Source organism: Hemiscyllium ocellatum, chromosome 1 (assembly GCF_020745735.1).
Source record: "Hemiscyllium ocellatum isolate sHemOce1 chromosome 1, sHemOce1.pat.X.cur, whole genome shotgun sequence".
Lineage (NCBI taxonomy): Eukaryota > Metazoa > Chordata > Chondrichthyes > Orectolobiformes > Hemiscylliidae > Hemiscyllium > Hemiscyllium ocellatum.
The window spans coordinates 45,252,405-45,268,367 of record NC_083401.1 but is presented as its reverse complement, the minus strand read 5'-3'; the positions used below and the strand labels follow the sequence as shown (position 1 = coordinate 45,268,367).

General features: G+C 39.1%; 1 protein-coding gene across 10 annotated transcripts in view; it reads left to right on the top strand.

The window, feature by feature from the left end:
• tcf4 (transcription factor 4) overlaps positions 1 to 15,963 on the top strand; it is a 606,468-nt gene that overhangs the window by 528,479 nt on the left and 62,026 nt on the right. For all 10 annotated transcript variants that reach the window (XM_060851162.1, XM_060851233.1, XM_060851285.1 and 7 more), the window contains 2 exons: positions 3,135 to 3,240; positions 11,138 to 11,271. In XM_060851162.1, the coding sequence (XP_060707145.1) occupies positions 3,135 to 3,240; positions 11,138 to 11,271 (240 nt within the window). The remainder of the gene's footprint in view (positions 1 to 3,134; positions 3,241 to 11,137; positions 11,272 to 15,963) is intronic.

Here is a 15,963-nt window from a genome sequence, read left to right as displayed (position 1 = left end):
CTAATATTTTTCTTGAACAGTGGTCTATAATTTATTCAGAATGCATTCTATAAGCATTAATTAACAAAGTTTCCCTTTTACTTTTTCCACTTACCTTACAGTTGGCACCAGGATAATAGTTATATTTACACAGCATACCATTGTGAAGAGATTCACAGGTTGAGTTGGAAGAACTTTATAATGTTCTGGGATTTTAATTGGTGGCATTCGACCACAAGGTCAAAAATTTGATTCGGAATTTCAAGTCATGTCCTGGCAAAGTCTTTTTTAGTAACTTTGAACATAATATGGATTTTCTTTAGGTGTTTCACATGTTTCAAGTCATCCTTTTTAGATTCTGCTGTCAGTGCGCCAACTAATTTGCCATCCTGACACTTGAACATTTCTATAGCTCTTTAAGGGATATTCCTTGGTTGCTGTTTGCTTAGATGCAGCTGAAGTGATACCAGCTTCTCTTGAGAACCTCATCTTGTCCTCCATTCATGAGGATCTTAAGACTCAGCTTGATCCTTCACTCACCTAATATCCATGCACGCGCACACACACTTTTTCTTGCTGAAATCATTGCATAATGATCAAGGTGACCAGGATAATAGTTATACTCACACAGCATACCATTGTGAAGAGATCCACAGGTTGAGTTGGAAGAACTTTATAATGTTTTGGGATTGTAATGATGATCTTAAACATAATGATCAAGGTGACCTTTATCTTTTAGTCCATAGATTCCTGAGAGAAAGTTTGACCCTCTTCTGTTGACCAAGTGATGATGATGTGCAACATAAAACCAGTGACCACACCTGAGACATTTTTCTGTCTGTTTTCTTAAGTCACAATTGGACAGTACACCTCACAAATGAGTCATTGTATCTAAGGCTTCACATCATGTAGTAAGAGGAATCAGTTGGGAAGTACTTGCTTAAAACATGACAATGATTCTGCCACACTACTCATTGTACTGAGCGATAAAACATTTGGCTTCCTTCAATCAAGGGAACAGAGTATTTACACTTCCTCTTGTCGGGTTATTATAATCTCAAATGCATAATAAACATGTATATCTCTAAGATTTCTCTAATTACTTTAATCATACTGAAGTAACTGAGTACTTCTTGTTTCTGTTGCCATTACTCTCAGTTAACTGATTTTTGGAACCCATGAACTCAAAAATAGTTAATTCAGTACATATGTGTTGGATTGTAATGCCTTACAGATCAGTGTTTGTGGTGTAAGTTTGTGCATGAGTATCCTAAATCAATGTCATTTTGGCATCTTAGCATCATGCCGACTGTGTTACAGTGATGAAAAATGATACCTGTAAACATGTATAAAGTGGTTTCATTATTATCAATACATTACTGAATTAGGTATAAATTTAAATCTGATCATTATCATCTATTTTCTCGCATTTGCTGCTTTCTTTCCACTCAAACAGTTTATTAATGCAAGCTCAAAATATTCCAAACTTTCTTTGCTCACCATCGTGGCCAAAGATCTTTTAGTTGCATGCAGCAGGGTTCTGACAAGCTTCATAAGACTGCAAATTATAGGATTTGAATGTTCTGGGAACTAATTTGTTAAAACAAGAGACAGAAACAAAATATGATGGAAATACACAACAGACTTGGCAGCATGAAAGGAGGAAGAACAGAATTAATGTTTCATTGGAGAATTCAACCTAAAAGATTAACTTCGCCTGTCTCTCCACAGATGTTGCCTGGCCTGACGAGTACTTAAAACTGGTTCTGTTTCAGGTTTTCAGTATTTTTTTGTGTGTGTGTTCAATGAAGGGTATTTGAAATTCAGTCAATGAAATGTGGAAGCATTTAGTTAGTGAAAGAACTCCACAAATTTTCAACTGTTATGTGGAGATGTTGAGTAAAACTTGTATATATTTCCCCATTTCTAACTAACTGTGACCTATATCAATTTATTCTTTGCCTGCTGTATTTTGGATTGCTTTTGCATCCTCGAGGTCAACAGATTTTGAGTGGAGTCACCACTCCACATTTTCAATATAAACAAGTTCTGTCATTCTGATGGTGTGACCTTGACTGTCTGGATTTTGGCCCAGTTAGCCCTATAGCACATGGTGTATTGACAGTGCAATAAGCTTATACTATCTGGTCCTCTACTTAGAGTGGTGGGACCAGCTGGTTTAGAAGCACAAGTTTTAAGTGTAAACAAATGTTTCTTTCAAGAATAAAATCTGCTTGCTAAGGTGAGGGGGTAAGGAAATACCACAGTTGCAAATGGCGAAAGAATTTACCATTACATGAATACTCCTTTTGGCAATATGTTGATATACTATTTGTTAAATATATGTTGTGTTTTATGCATAATTAAGAAATTAGTGCTTGGCAATTGGCATGAGGTAGTCCTATTAGTTTATATCAAAGAGAGTGCTTTTCAGGAAAAGTCCAGAAACTAATCCAATCAGTAGGTTCAACTGACAGCAACAAATTATAAGGGCTGGTTATTAATATGATCTGAACCTCAAATGCAGTTTAAAGCTTTTAAATTCTTGACCTGTGAGGAAAATATAGTTCCTGTATTAAACAGAGATAAACAGTATGGCTCAGCAGATTTATTCAGTCTCTGAAAGATGAAGATAGACTAGCATGTTGTGAGAGATTTTTTGTTGTAATGTACTGTTTGGGTAAGGTCAGTGGAATATGTGGCTTTCTTTTCTTTGATAGTCCTGTATAGAGGTTGAGGTCCTGACCACTGGTATTCTGATCTTGGGTCTGACACAGAATGGAAACAAACCTTCCTCTTTTCAACCGTTGACCACACATTTCCAGCGCTTACATTTTTAAAAGACTTGATTTGCTTTTGTGTCATGAATATGGTTGTAAGGTTGAAGCAGCAATAAACCAGAAAGGTTGCATGACCAAAGCCGCCACACATTTAGTATGGAGAATAAAGTGGGATGTGTCAATGCTACGTATATGTTGTGGTGTTCCCACATGCCTCTTGCCATTTCTCAGTGGTCATTTGAAGTACTTCTTACATCTAAGAGTTGATTTGTAAACATCCTTGTAAACAGTCTGACTGGTTCATTTTTGAAAAATCACTATGTATTTTTATATTTTCTGTAACAATAGATAAAATTTTGCTTTTTATTTTTGCAGGTGTATGCCCCATCAGCAAGTGCTGCCGATTATAACAGGGACTCTCCTGGCTACCCTTCCTCCAAGCCACCTACAAGCACATTTCCCAGTTCATTCTTCATGCAGGGTAAGTGGATGTGAGCAAGTACCGTTGAATGATGGGGTGAAGAAATTCTTTTTTGATTTACTCATTACATTAACTTGAAATTTGCCTATGAATGTATATGCTTCTTAACCCACTCCCATCCCATCCGCGATATTGTTCATCCATCAACCTGACAATGGAGCATATGAATGAGCCATAGAGCATTCTATTCCTAATTGTAAACCGGTTTGGTTTTGCAGCTGAACTCTTCAGAAAAACACTTGCATTACTGAAGCTGATTTTATTATGGAAATATTTCGGGTGAATGCAGACTAGCACCAAGTAAAAGTTAGGTCAGGATTTCCCAATCCTAAATCGAGAAAGATGAGAAGTTAAAACTAAAATAGTGCAGGCAGTTTCTGTGCAGGTCTCCTGTCTCTTGTCCCTGACTCTGGTGGCTTTTCTGAGGGCAGGAGTAGAACAGGGCATACAGGCAGGAAGGTGAAGGCACCCACCTTGTTAATTGGATGGTTTGAGGTCATTAGGGAGCTCGTTAAAAGCTTGCCATCTGACCTTCCAGGATTTTCACACGGGAGGCAGCCAGTGAGAGCACTCTGAAAGTGGCCAGCTGCAGCCTTGTGGAAGACAAGTGACAGCACTGAAACAGTTTTATGTTCATGCCAAAAGTGAAAATTTGGAGAAAGCTTACTAAGCAGTATTGAAATTTTACTCACCAACCTTTGCCAACTCTGTACACCTCATGGCATGATGGAGATGGGTTTCTGCTGGGATAGAAGGTTCCAGTGGCCAGATTGTCAAATGTCCTCTGGAAATCCAAGTACAAAGTGCATACCAAATGTCATTAGAGAATATATAAGCTCATTCCGTAGTTCACCTTGCCTCCCAATTTCCACTTCCAATGGGAAAATTCAGCCCTTAATCTCCATTAGCACAAATATCCTATGGGTGACACGATGACTTAGTGGTTGGCACTGCTGTCTCACAGCACCAGGGACTCGTTTCAATCTCAGCCTTGTGTGACTGTCTACATGAAGTTTGCACATTCTCCCTGTGTCTGTGTGGGTTTCTTCCAGGTGGTCCAGTTTCCTCCCACAGTCCAAAGATATGCAGGTTAGGTGGATTGGCAATTCTAAATTGTCCATAGTGTCCAGGAATGTGTAGGTTTCGTGGATTAGCCATGGGAAATGAAGGAAATGAGGGGCTTGGGGGGGGGGGGGTGCTTTTCGGAGAGTTGGTATAGACTTGTTGGGCCGAAGGGCCTGTTTCCACACTGTAGGGATTCTGTACTTTAAACAATCCTGTACAGCGCCAGTCCTTACCTTGCCACCTCAGATGGCAGAGAGGGTTAGTCAAGATACCAATCTGAATATTCTTGTTGAAACAATTCATTGATGTCCGTAGAGAAAAGAAAGATTAAGATGAAAAAGAAAATCTGTGCTTGTAAGAGAAACCAGGTGGACAGTGCAACGAGAACCAGGCTGAATATGGAATGTTCAGAGGGGAAGTGATAAAACAAAGAAAGAGCATGAAAAGGACCTGGCAGCTAATTTAAAAGGAAATCTCAAAGTCCTATATTCTCATAAAATAATGTAAATGGATGAACAAAGGAGGAATGCGACTGATTATGAACATGAAAGGGGATTTATGCATAGAGGCTGAGGTATTAAATCAATAGTTCTGCCTTTACCAAGAAGAAAATTCTACCTAGGCTGTGGTGAATGGGGATTACCCTTCGTACAGTAGAAAGGTTTAATAATAATGAAGAAGCAGTATTAAGTATACTGTCATGTTTAAACATCAAACAAAAGATTTTTTTTTAAACAGTGACCCCGAGTTCTAAATTCTAGTTAATGGAGCACCAGGTCTGGAAGAGATGCATCCAAGGATACTGAGAGAAGTGAATAGAAATTATGGAGATTGGAGGAAACTTCCTTTTCACATCAAACCCATCAAGATCTTTTACATTTCAGTCAGTTCACCTGTTTCTCCAGCACGTACAGGTCTAACCTCTCCAATCTTTCCTCATGAGACAATTGCCCCCATTTCAGGTATCAATCTAGTAAACCTTTTCTGAACTGCCTCCACTGCATTTACATCCATCCTTAAATAACTTGAGTAATATTGTGTAAATACTGCAGTTAGTGCATGAAACACCTCCTCTCTGCCTCTGTATTCCACTCCTCTCATTATAAGTAAGAATATTCTAATAGCTTTCCCAATTACTTGCATACTAATATTTTGTAGGTAAAAACGAGTGCTGCAGATGCTGAAAACCGGAGTCTAGATTAGAGTGGTGCTGGAAAAGCACAGCAGTTCAGGCAGCATCCGAGGACCAGTAATATTTTGTAATTCATAATTTAAAAATAAGTGATTGCCCATTTGAGACAGAGGTGAGGAAAACCTTTTCTTTTCTGAAGGTTTTACCTTCAGAAGAAATTACCTTCAAAAGGCATAGATTTGTGGTTGCCAAGGGAATGAAAGATTATCGGAAATGTAGAGTTGAGGTTAAAATCAGATAGGCAGTGATCTCATTGAATGGCAGAGAAGGTTCGAAGTGCTGAGTATCCGAATCTTGTTCCTTGTTTGTAGCTGTGTGTGCACGCAGACACCCAGACCTCTGCAGTCTCTTGCCATTTACACAATATGTTGCTTTTTTTTTCATTCTTCCTGCCAAAATGGACCATTTCATATTTTTCTTTAGAATACTTCTTATGCCACCACACCTTTGCTGACTCTTTTAACCTATCTATATCTTTTTGTATCAACATCGTGTCCGCTTCACAGTTTTCATTCCTGCCATCTTTGACATCAGCAAATTTGTCTTCTGTCCCTTCATCTAATCCATTTATATAAATTAAAAACAGTCAAGATCCTATGCACAACTGTTTATAGCACACCACTTATTACATCTTGCTAACTTATAAAAGCAATATTTATTTCTATCTGCTTCATTTTAGACAGCTAATCTTTTATCTACTCCCTACGGAATGAGCTTATATATTCTCTAATGACATTTGGTATGCACTTTGTACTTGGATTTCCAGAGGACATTTGACAATCTGGCCACTGGAACCTTCTATCCCAGCATGCATTACCTCCTTAAAGAACTCCAAGAGATTGGTCAAACATGATGTTCCTTTCACAAAGCCATGTTAACTTTGCCTGACAACTTTGAAATGATCCAGGTACCTGCTGGAACTTTCTTAATAATAGCATCTAAAATTTTCCCTGTGACATATACTGAACTAATTGGCGTGCTTTCTGTTTCCATTTTATTTGAGTAAAGGGGTTACATTCGCTATCCTTCAATCTAATGGGCTGGTGCCTGAATCAAGAGTTTTGGAAATTAGAATTAATGCATCAATTATATCATTATCCACTTTTTTTAAAAAAAAGACTTCAGATTGATGTCTATCTGAACTTGCACTTGCCAGTCCATACTCCAACAATTTACTCAGGATCACTTTACTGGTAATTTTGATTTTCCTAAGTAATCTCTTGCCCTACCACTCACAGGTTAATCGCTGTTTCCAGGATGTTACTTCAGTCCTCTATCATGAAGACTGATGCAAAATGTCTGTTCAGTTCATCTGCCTTTTCCTTATTGTCCATTATTATTTCTCCAGGATCAGCCATCACCATCTTAATGTTTTTTCCTCCTTTGAATATTTGTCGGAGCTCTTACCTATTTTTATAATTCTCTTGTACTCTAAGCATTCTCTCTTTATTATTGTTTTGGTCATTGATAAAGCTAATAAAGCATCAGGTCAGGAAGAGATACATCAGGATACTGAGAGAAGTGAATAGAAATTGTGGAGATCTTGGCCATAATTTTGCAGTCTTTAGATGTAAGGGTAATGCCAGAATATGTTACAACTTTATTCAAAGATGAGTGTAAAGATAAATCTCGCCACTACAGGTCATTTAGTTGATTGCATTGGTGGAGAAAAGAAAAAATCTACAAACACTAATTTTCAGTACAAAATTAACATGGGAAAATGTGGATTGATTCAGGCAAGAAAAATGTTGAGGTAATTTCCTGGAGTATTTTGAAGAAGCAATAATGGGAATTGATGAAAGCAATGCTGTTAATTTGATTTATATGTCTACTAAATGACATATCTTACAATGCCACATGATAGACCTGTAAAAGTTATAGCTCATAGAATGAAACAGACAGTGGCAAATGGATTATGGATTAACTGACAGGAAACAAAAAGAATAGTGTATGTTGAATGTTTGTTTTTTTTTTACACACGCAAAGATTTATAGTGGAGTTCCCGAGGTATCATTGTGGACCTTTACTTTCTCTGATATGTATTTAATGAACAAGTCTTTGGTGTAGAGGGCATAATTTCAAAATCCCTAGATGGCAGAAACTTGGAAGAACTGTGAACTACATAAAGGATAGTTTATAGCCACAAAAGGGCATTGACAAGTTGGTGAGTGGACAGAAAGCTGGCAGATGCAGTTCAAATCGAAAATGCGAAGTGATTTGATTTGATAGCAGCATTTACTGTCCATCCTTAATTGACCAGAGATCAGTTAAGAGTCTGCCATAATACTTGGGTCTTGAGTCATATGTCAGCCAGACCACATAAGGATGGCAGATTTCTTTCCCTAAAGGATATTGGTGAAATAATTTTTTTTACATTTTGCGCTAACTATGTGGTCAACAATAAACCGACTTTTGATTCCACATTTTTTATTGAATTCAAATGTCCACATTTGCTAGGGTGGGATTTGAACTCATGTCCCCAGAGCATTCATCTGGTGTTCTGGATTGCTAGCCTTGTGACATGATGATTGCCTCTAAATTCTAAATCCTGTGTTTCTTCGCTGTAGGAACTGAGTTTATAAATGCATAATTTACTGAAGGTGGTGGGCAGGTTAAGAGAGCAGTTAATAAAGCATAACGTTTCCTAGGTTTTGTCAATAGCGGCTTAGTTTACAGGAGCAAGGAAGTTACATAAAACTTGTATACTACACTAGTCTGAGCTCAGTTGGAAAATCCAATTCAGCTCTGGGTGTTTCACTTTCGGAAAGATGTGAAGGCATTGAAGGAAATGCAGAGAAGTTTCTCGAGAATAGTTCCAGGGAAGAGGAACTTCAGAATAATGAAATTCAATCTGTTTGATTTGGAGAGAAAAAGGCGGAGAGGAGATCTTTTAAAAGTATTCAAACTCATTCTGTCTGGATAGAGTATGGATCGGGAGCATCCGTTCCCACCCATGAACTGATTTGTCAGAGTTGTAGAGTTGTGCAACAGGGAAGCAGACCCTTGAGTTCAACTCATTCATGCCAACTAGATATCCTAAATAGATTTAGTCCCATTTTCCAGCATTTAGTCCATGTCCCTCACAACCCTTCCTATTCATGTACCCATCCAGGTATATGGGTTTTAAATGTTGATGTACCAACCTCCATCACTTTCGTTGGCAGTTCGTTCCATACATGCACCATCCTCTGCATGAAAACGTTGTTGCTTAGGTCCCTTTTCAATCTTCTCCCTCACACCTTAAACCTATGCAATCTAGGGTAGAACTCCCCAACCCTGGGGAAAAATACCTTGGACTATTCACTCTATCCATGCCCCTCATAATTTTATAAACCTCTATAAGGTCACTCTACTGCCTCTGAAACTCCAGCAAAAACAGCCCCAGCCTATTCAGCCTCTCCCTATAGTACAAATCCTCCAACCCTGGCAACATCCTTGTAGATCTTTTCTGAACCCTTTCATGTTTCACAATATCCTTCCCTTAGCAGGGAGACCAGAATTGCATGCAGTATTCCAAAAGTGGTCTCACCAATGTCCTGTATGGCCGCAAATTGACCTCTCAACTCCTATACTCAATGCATTGACCAATAAAGGAAAGCATACCAAATGATTTCTTCACTATCCTGTCTACTTCTGACTCCATTTTCAAGGAATGTGAACTTACATCCCAAGATCTTTTTGCTCAGCAACACGCCCCGGGACTTTACCATTAAGTGTATAAGTGCTGTTCTGATTTGCCTTTCCAAAATGCAGCACCTCACATTTGCACGGTGGCACAGTGGTTAGCACTGCTGCCTCATAGCACCAGGGTCCCGGTTCATTCCAGCCTCGGGCGACTGTCTATGTGGAGTTTGCACATTCTCCTTGTGTCTGTTTGGGTTTCCTCCGGGTGCTCCGGTTTTCTCCCACAATCCAAAAATGTGCAGGTCAGGTGAATTGGCCATGCTAAATTGTCCTAGGTGCATTAGTCAGAGGGAAAGGAGTCTGGGTGGGGTTACTCTTTGGAGGGTCGGTGTGGACTGATTGGGCTGAAGGGCCTGTTTCCACACTGTAGGGAATCTAATCTAAATTAAACTTCATTACCAATCCTCGGCCAGTCTGATCAAGGTCCTGTTGTACTCTGAGGTAACCTCCTTCGCTGTCCACGACACCTCCAATTTTGGTGTCATCTGCAAACTTACTAACCATACCTCCTATGTTCACATCCAAATCATGTATATAAATGAGAATGAGAGGGCACAGATTAGAAGTAATTGCAAGAAGTAGCAATACCAACGCAAGAAACAGTTTAATGCAGCTGGTGGTTAGGTTCTGGAAAGTTATGCCTGAGATTATGGAGAAGGCAGGTTTAATTGAAGCATTTGAAATGAAATTAGGTTGTTACCTCAAAAGTAGGCGTGTGTAGTGTTACAGGGAAGATGTTGGAGAATGGCACTAGGTGAATTACATGTTCAGAGAGCTGATACATAAATGATGGGCTAAATGGCTTACTTTTATGCTGCAACAACTCATTGTGATTCTGAGTTCCACCCTGTTGTGACAGAGATCCAGAAATTATGAGTAGAAAATGGATTTAGGAAATCGACCTTCCCTGGACTGGGAGGCGAGAGGAGATTTGTTTGACACCATCTTTCCAGATTTAACGTAAAAAGGATGAGGAAAGCAAGCAGTTCTCAGTATCGTGTTAATTATTGCAAATATTCTAACTCAAAAATATTAAATTGGTATAAAAAGTAACTACCGTTTAATTTTATAACAGCCTACACTTACATCATGCTTTAGTATAGATTTTTAAGGTGTTTCAAAAGCGCACTCAGGTAGTGTGATGGCTCGACACAGTTTTAGAGCTAGTAACAAGTTTGATTGAAGGAGTTGGCTATTAGCAAGAATGTAACGAAAACAGAAAAAGTAGGAGGGAAGGAGTTCAAGCCCTTAGGGCGTAGACAGCTAAAGGCATGATCACCAATGGCGTGCAGCAAAGCTTTGAGTTTGCAAGACGTTGTGGGAGAAAAATTAAACATTTCCATCAGTGTTGCGGGGCCAGAAGCCTGGAATTCCCACCCTAATGGCATGGCAGGTCTACCTACAGCAGTTAGGCTGTTACAGTTCAAGAAGGCAGTTCACGAGCACCTTCCCAAGGGTAACAAGAGATGGCCAATAAATGCTGGCCCAGCCAGCAACATCCACATCGCATGACTGAATTTTAAAAAATCTCAAAAAAGGAAGATGCACGTAGATTTTGGGACCTGGTGTAAGTATGCATGCAGTTTGCTTTTGCCTGTTGACTCCATTTCCAGCTACAGCTTTTGTATTCTGAGCCAAAGTGGTACTAATCAGATGAATTAACTTCAACTTTTATACCTGCAATGCAAACTTCCCTTTCTTTAGATTATTTCTATTATTCTTTTGGCTGAGCTTCTGTTCTTCATTTTTCTTTGTTTAAATCAAGAAGAATTCCACAGATGAATGTTGCTGAGAGGTTGTCTTGCAGTTCCAATTTAATGGCCCATTTTAATTAAGGGTTCATTACCAACCAAATAGTTGCAATCAAATAATCAGCAGGAATGTTCACTTAAGAATGTTTTTTTGTGAGCATTTTCTTTTCTGAAAGACTTATTGTAACCTGACCTTCCTTTCCAGATGGGCACCACAATTCCGATCCATGGACTTCCTCTGGTGGAATGAATCAGCCCGGTTATGGAGGAATGTTGGGAAACTCCTCCCACACTCCACAGTCCAGCAGTTACTGCAGTCTGCACCCTCACGAGCGCCTGGTAATAGTGACATCTTGTGTGCCAACAGCCCACTGGCATCTTTCTTTAATATTGTTGATTCCTGCCCATCAACTTAATCTGTTCAACCTCACATTGTTGTTCAAGTAATAGAAATTTAGTTTAAATAAAAGCCCAAAGAACTGTGGATGCTGGAAATCAAAAGTACAAACAGAAATTGCTGGGGAAACTCTGCTTTCTGCCCACATTTAGGGCCAGACCTGCTGAGTTAACATTTTGGGTCCAGTGAATCTTCTTTAAAAAAGTTCTGAAAGAGGAAAGAAACAGTTCTGAAGAAGAGAAACAAAAATCTCCATCCTGACATTCTTCTATTAAGCTGCATATAATTTGTTATGCATTAAAAGTTATTTAATTATCATTCTTGTACATTTGGAAACTGCAATTTATTTTTGTTTGTTTTTGCATATTGCATTCTTGTACTTTAATGCACTGAGCAAACTGAGTTGCTGCAATGAGGGTATATTCTCCATGTGCCCAGTCTTTATGTGGCTGCTGTATAGATGACCACTCAACCACTGGCAGCAATGTAGTCAAGCCCTGTGCCTTTGTGTTCCAGCTATTTTGTCCCCCAGCCCACATAGTAGCTGTGCTGTGACCATTTACTGTACTAATATTGCAGCTTTAACTGAGATCAGCACAACGTAAACTGACTATACTGTTTATGTTGCTGGTCTTTTACTTCAGAGGCTTGGAAGATTGCTCCAGAGACACACAGGTTCAGGTCCCACCATGAGACCCAGGCAGTTTAAATTCAGTTAAAAATAGAAGTGGGTTTTAATAGTCTTTGCAATAAGGGGAATTGTGGAACTGCTAGATGGCCATTTAAAACCCTATTGCTTCACAAATATTCTTCAAGGAAGGAAATCTGCTATTCTTACCCCAACATGTGAATTCAGATCCATAGCAATGCTGTTGATGAACTACATCCCTCTGACCACTGATTAGAAAATCATACTAAAAGTAAAATTGAATAAATCATCGGGGTTCAGCCTAAACATGGTACAATAAAAGCCCACCCGCCCCAGTCAACCATTTAAAGTCCACCTTAACAAATGGGGACTTGTATCAACCTTGGGAGAGCTCTCCCATGGAAAAATGTACTAAAAATCTGGCATAATCAGATTATCAAGTCTGTCATGTTCTCATTGAATAGTATATCAAATTCAATGGGCTGAATGGCCTACGTCTTATGCATTTCAGCCAATGTCTCTTTACCATCCCTGAATATGTCATGTTCCATAAGCAGGACCGATCCAATAGAGATGGCAAAACATTTGTTGCGCAGTGGTGTTGGAGCTTTCAACATTGACTCCAAACCCCAGAGAACTTTATTGGATCAGGTCAGACGTGGACTAGGAAACTACTGATAACACTTTCCACCTTTACTGAAGTGATGTATCAATACTGTACATACAGCAATTAATACCATTTAAGGACACATTTCCACCACCTCTAGTATTAACCCAGCAGCAGACTGAAGTGCCTCACCATGCAGGATACCCCCAAAACAAATTCTGTTGCTTGAGGCTTCTGGGTACAGGTGAAAGACACTCCCTGATTGAGGGGCCTGACATTGGGAAGTAGAGGAACCTGGGGACAGCCACATTGCAGCCCAGCCTCCTATCTCTGAATGGTATTTAATTTGTTAGCCTTCCAAGAAGAGACATTAAGGGGTCTCCAGCTGACATTAGAGATCTCCCTTTGCTTCCTTTATCTGCCACTTTTGCAATCACTGCTGGCCGAGATTTTAAGGAATATATATACACGTATGCCAGACTTGACAAATAGCAGTTGATGAGAGAACAAGTGAGAAAAGAAGATGGAAAATGTCTGTTTTGCCCCATCCTCAATGATTTACCTTTCACAGATCATCTGCACAATTGGTTAGACTTACCACATCTCAGTCCCATTTTCACACTGTGAACAGCCTTTTGTGGCAATAGCATCATTCTAAATTTGATAGAAAGCAGATCCAGCTGATCAAAACTGTACATCCATGACATTCTGTGAGCCATCAGTAGCAGCAGAATATATGCCACCACAATTTGTAGCCTCATAGCCTGACAGATCCCATACACTACCATTACTGTCAAGCTGAGGAATTGATGCCAGTTCATTTATAGCTGTAGGACTGCATACCTGAAGAAACAGCAAGCATACCTAATAATGAGTTACCAACATGGTGCTATAATGCAGGGACTGCCTGCCCATTACAAACTGGAGGCAGCATGTGATTGAAGGAACAAAGCAACTCCATAACCAGCAGATCAGATCAAATCTGTACAGTCTAGCTACATCCAGTTTTTGCATCATAGACATGAAAGTAGTCAATTACCAGCCTATCAATCTGCACCTATTCGTCAGCAAAGGGATGGAAGCTGTAGTAGACAATGCTATCAAGTGCCACTTAGCCATTTAACCTTCTCATTATTGCTATGTTTTGATTTCATCTGGATTACTTAGCTCCAGACCTCTTTACAACCTTTACCCAAACTTGGACAAAAGCACTGAATTATAAAAATGATATAAGAGTGAATACCCTTGACATCAAGGCAGCATTTAACATTGCATCATAAGAAATCTTCATACGACAAAAATTGATGTGAATCAGGGTTCAAGTTTTCCACTGATTGGAATCACACCTTACACAGATGTGAAATGGTAGTCTTTTATATTCACAGGATGCTGTTGCAGGAGTTCTTTCGGTTCATATCCTAGCCCTAATCATCATCAACTATTTCATCAATGACCTTTCATTCACCATAAGGTCAGAAATGAAGAAACTAGGTCGCAATTTCACAATTTTTCAGTTCCATTCAGTACACCTCAGAAAATGAAACAGTCCTCACCTATGCCTTACGGAGGCCTGGTGCCTCAGTGGTTAACTGTACTGTCTGACAGTGCCAGGGACCCGGGTTTAATTCCAGCCTCTGGCAACTGTCACTGTGGAATTTGCACATTTTTCCCATGTCTGCGTGGCTTTCCTTCCAGTGCTCCAATTTCTTGCCACAGTCCAAAGATGTGCAGGCGAGGTGCATTGGCCATCGGAAATGTGGAGCTGTAGAGTTGTGGTTGGTCTGGGTAGGATGCTGTTCAGAGGGTGGGTGTGAATTCAATGGGCCGAATGACCTGCTTCCATACAGTAGGGATTCTAGGAATTCAGTATGGGCAATAAGTGCTAGCTTTGCTCCTGATGCATATATCCCTCAAAAATGGAATGTAACCTTTCTGTTCTACATGATGCATTAACCCACTGGGGAACTGAAATCAACATATCTTAACAGGTTTACTAAAATAAAATTGAAAATAATCACCCTTCCACTTCCGATGTCTAAAATTTTCACAACGATCTTTCAAATACAGTGAAAGTGCCTCCACAGCTAAACCTATAATCTTTTCATAGATTTCACCTGCTAAAAATAACAAATATGCAGTTTCATGGTATCTGTTTGCATGGAACCATCTTAATGCTTTGATGACACATAACATGAACAGTCTGGTAAACTGGGTGTGACTCTTATTTTAAATGGTTCCCTTGTTAGGAAAGAAAATGTATGTATACATAGGGGCACATGTCTGTACATCTTGTCACTCAAAGTATTTCTTCATTAATATCTCCTAATGCATTTTCCTCATTCAATTAAAACATTTTTAAAATTTACAGTGCTATCCCTAACCAACTCTGCTTGATTTGCCTGACATTTTCTCCTATGGGCTTTTACCTTTAGAAACATACAGTATAGGTCCTCACCTTTTAGGGTTGCTCTATTGGAAAAACAAAATCAAAGTAAGTACAAAAGGAGTGCCGATCTATTTCTCGTGTAAAAGTGGTAAAATATTAAGCAGATCATGTATGCTCCATAGACCTGATGAAATGTAGCCATTAACTAAAATGTGCATTTAATTTTTAAAAATCCAAAAGTTCTGAGAAGTTTTTTTATTTCTTTATGCTTCATTGTAAATAATGGCTTAATTTATATTTTTTGTAAATCAAACACAGATTTTTTTTCTGTAAGCCCATGAGCTTCTATTTGGGTGGGCTGCTTGGCGTGGAAAAATCTAGTGTTTTCAATCTCTGCTCTGTGCCTAGCGAGCATACTGTTTTAAAAAAACACACAAATGAAGGAGAGGAAATAAGAGGCCATTTGGCTGAGGAACATTGATTTTAGAGATTCCTAAAATGAAATGAAAACTAACATGCTCTGTTCTTCTATTAACAAAATCTGTAAAATTATTTTAACATAAAACAAAATTTCAGTGAAAACTACATTACAATTCTAGTGGACTGTTGATAACTGTCTGATCAAGGGCTTATCTCATCATGTGGAGTTCAGAAATGGGGCTTCAAGTGGTAGAGTTTTTGTGTAAAGGTTTGATTGAAATGTCGAATCTTTCCCACCCAGACTTCTCCCTTCTACTGTTCTTCTTGCAATTAGCCGTTGTTAGGAAAGTCATACACTGGTATCATCACTTGTTGATTTCATTCTCTCCTACCTTTTATAACCTTCCTACATCTTTATGGTTTTGCCATCTTTTACGTTGAAAAGTAAAGCTGGCCCTAAAGGAAACTGATTTTATTTAATCTGCTGTGTGAATGTCTGCACTGTTCTCTTCACATACTTCAAGCCCCATTTGCACTTTGCAGGAACTGCAAACAGAGCAGTACTGCAAAAA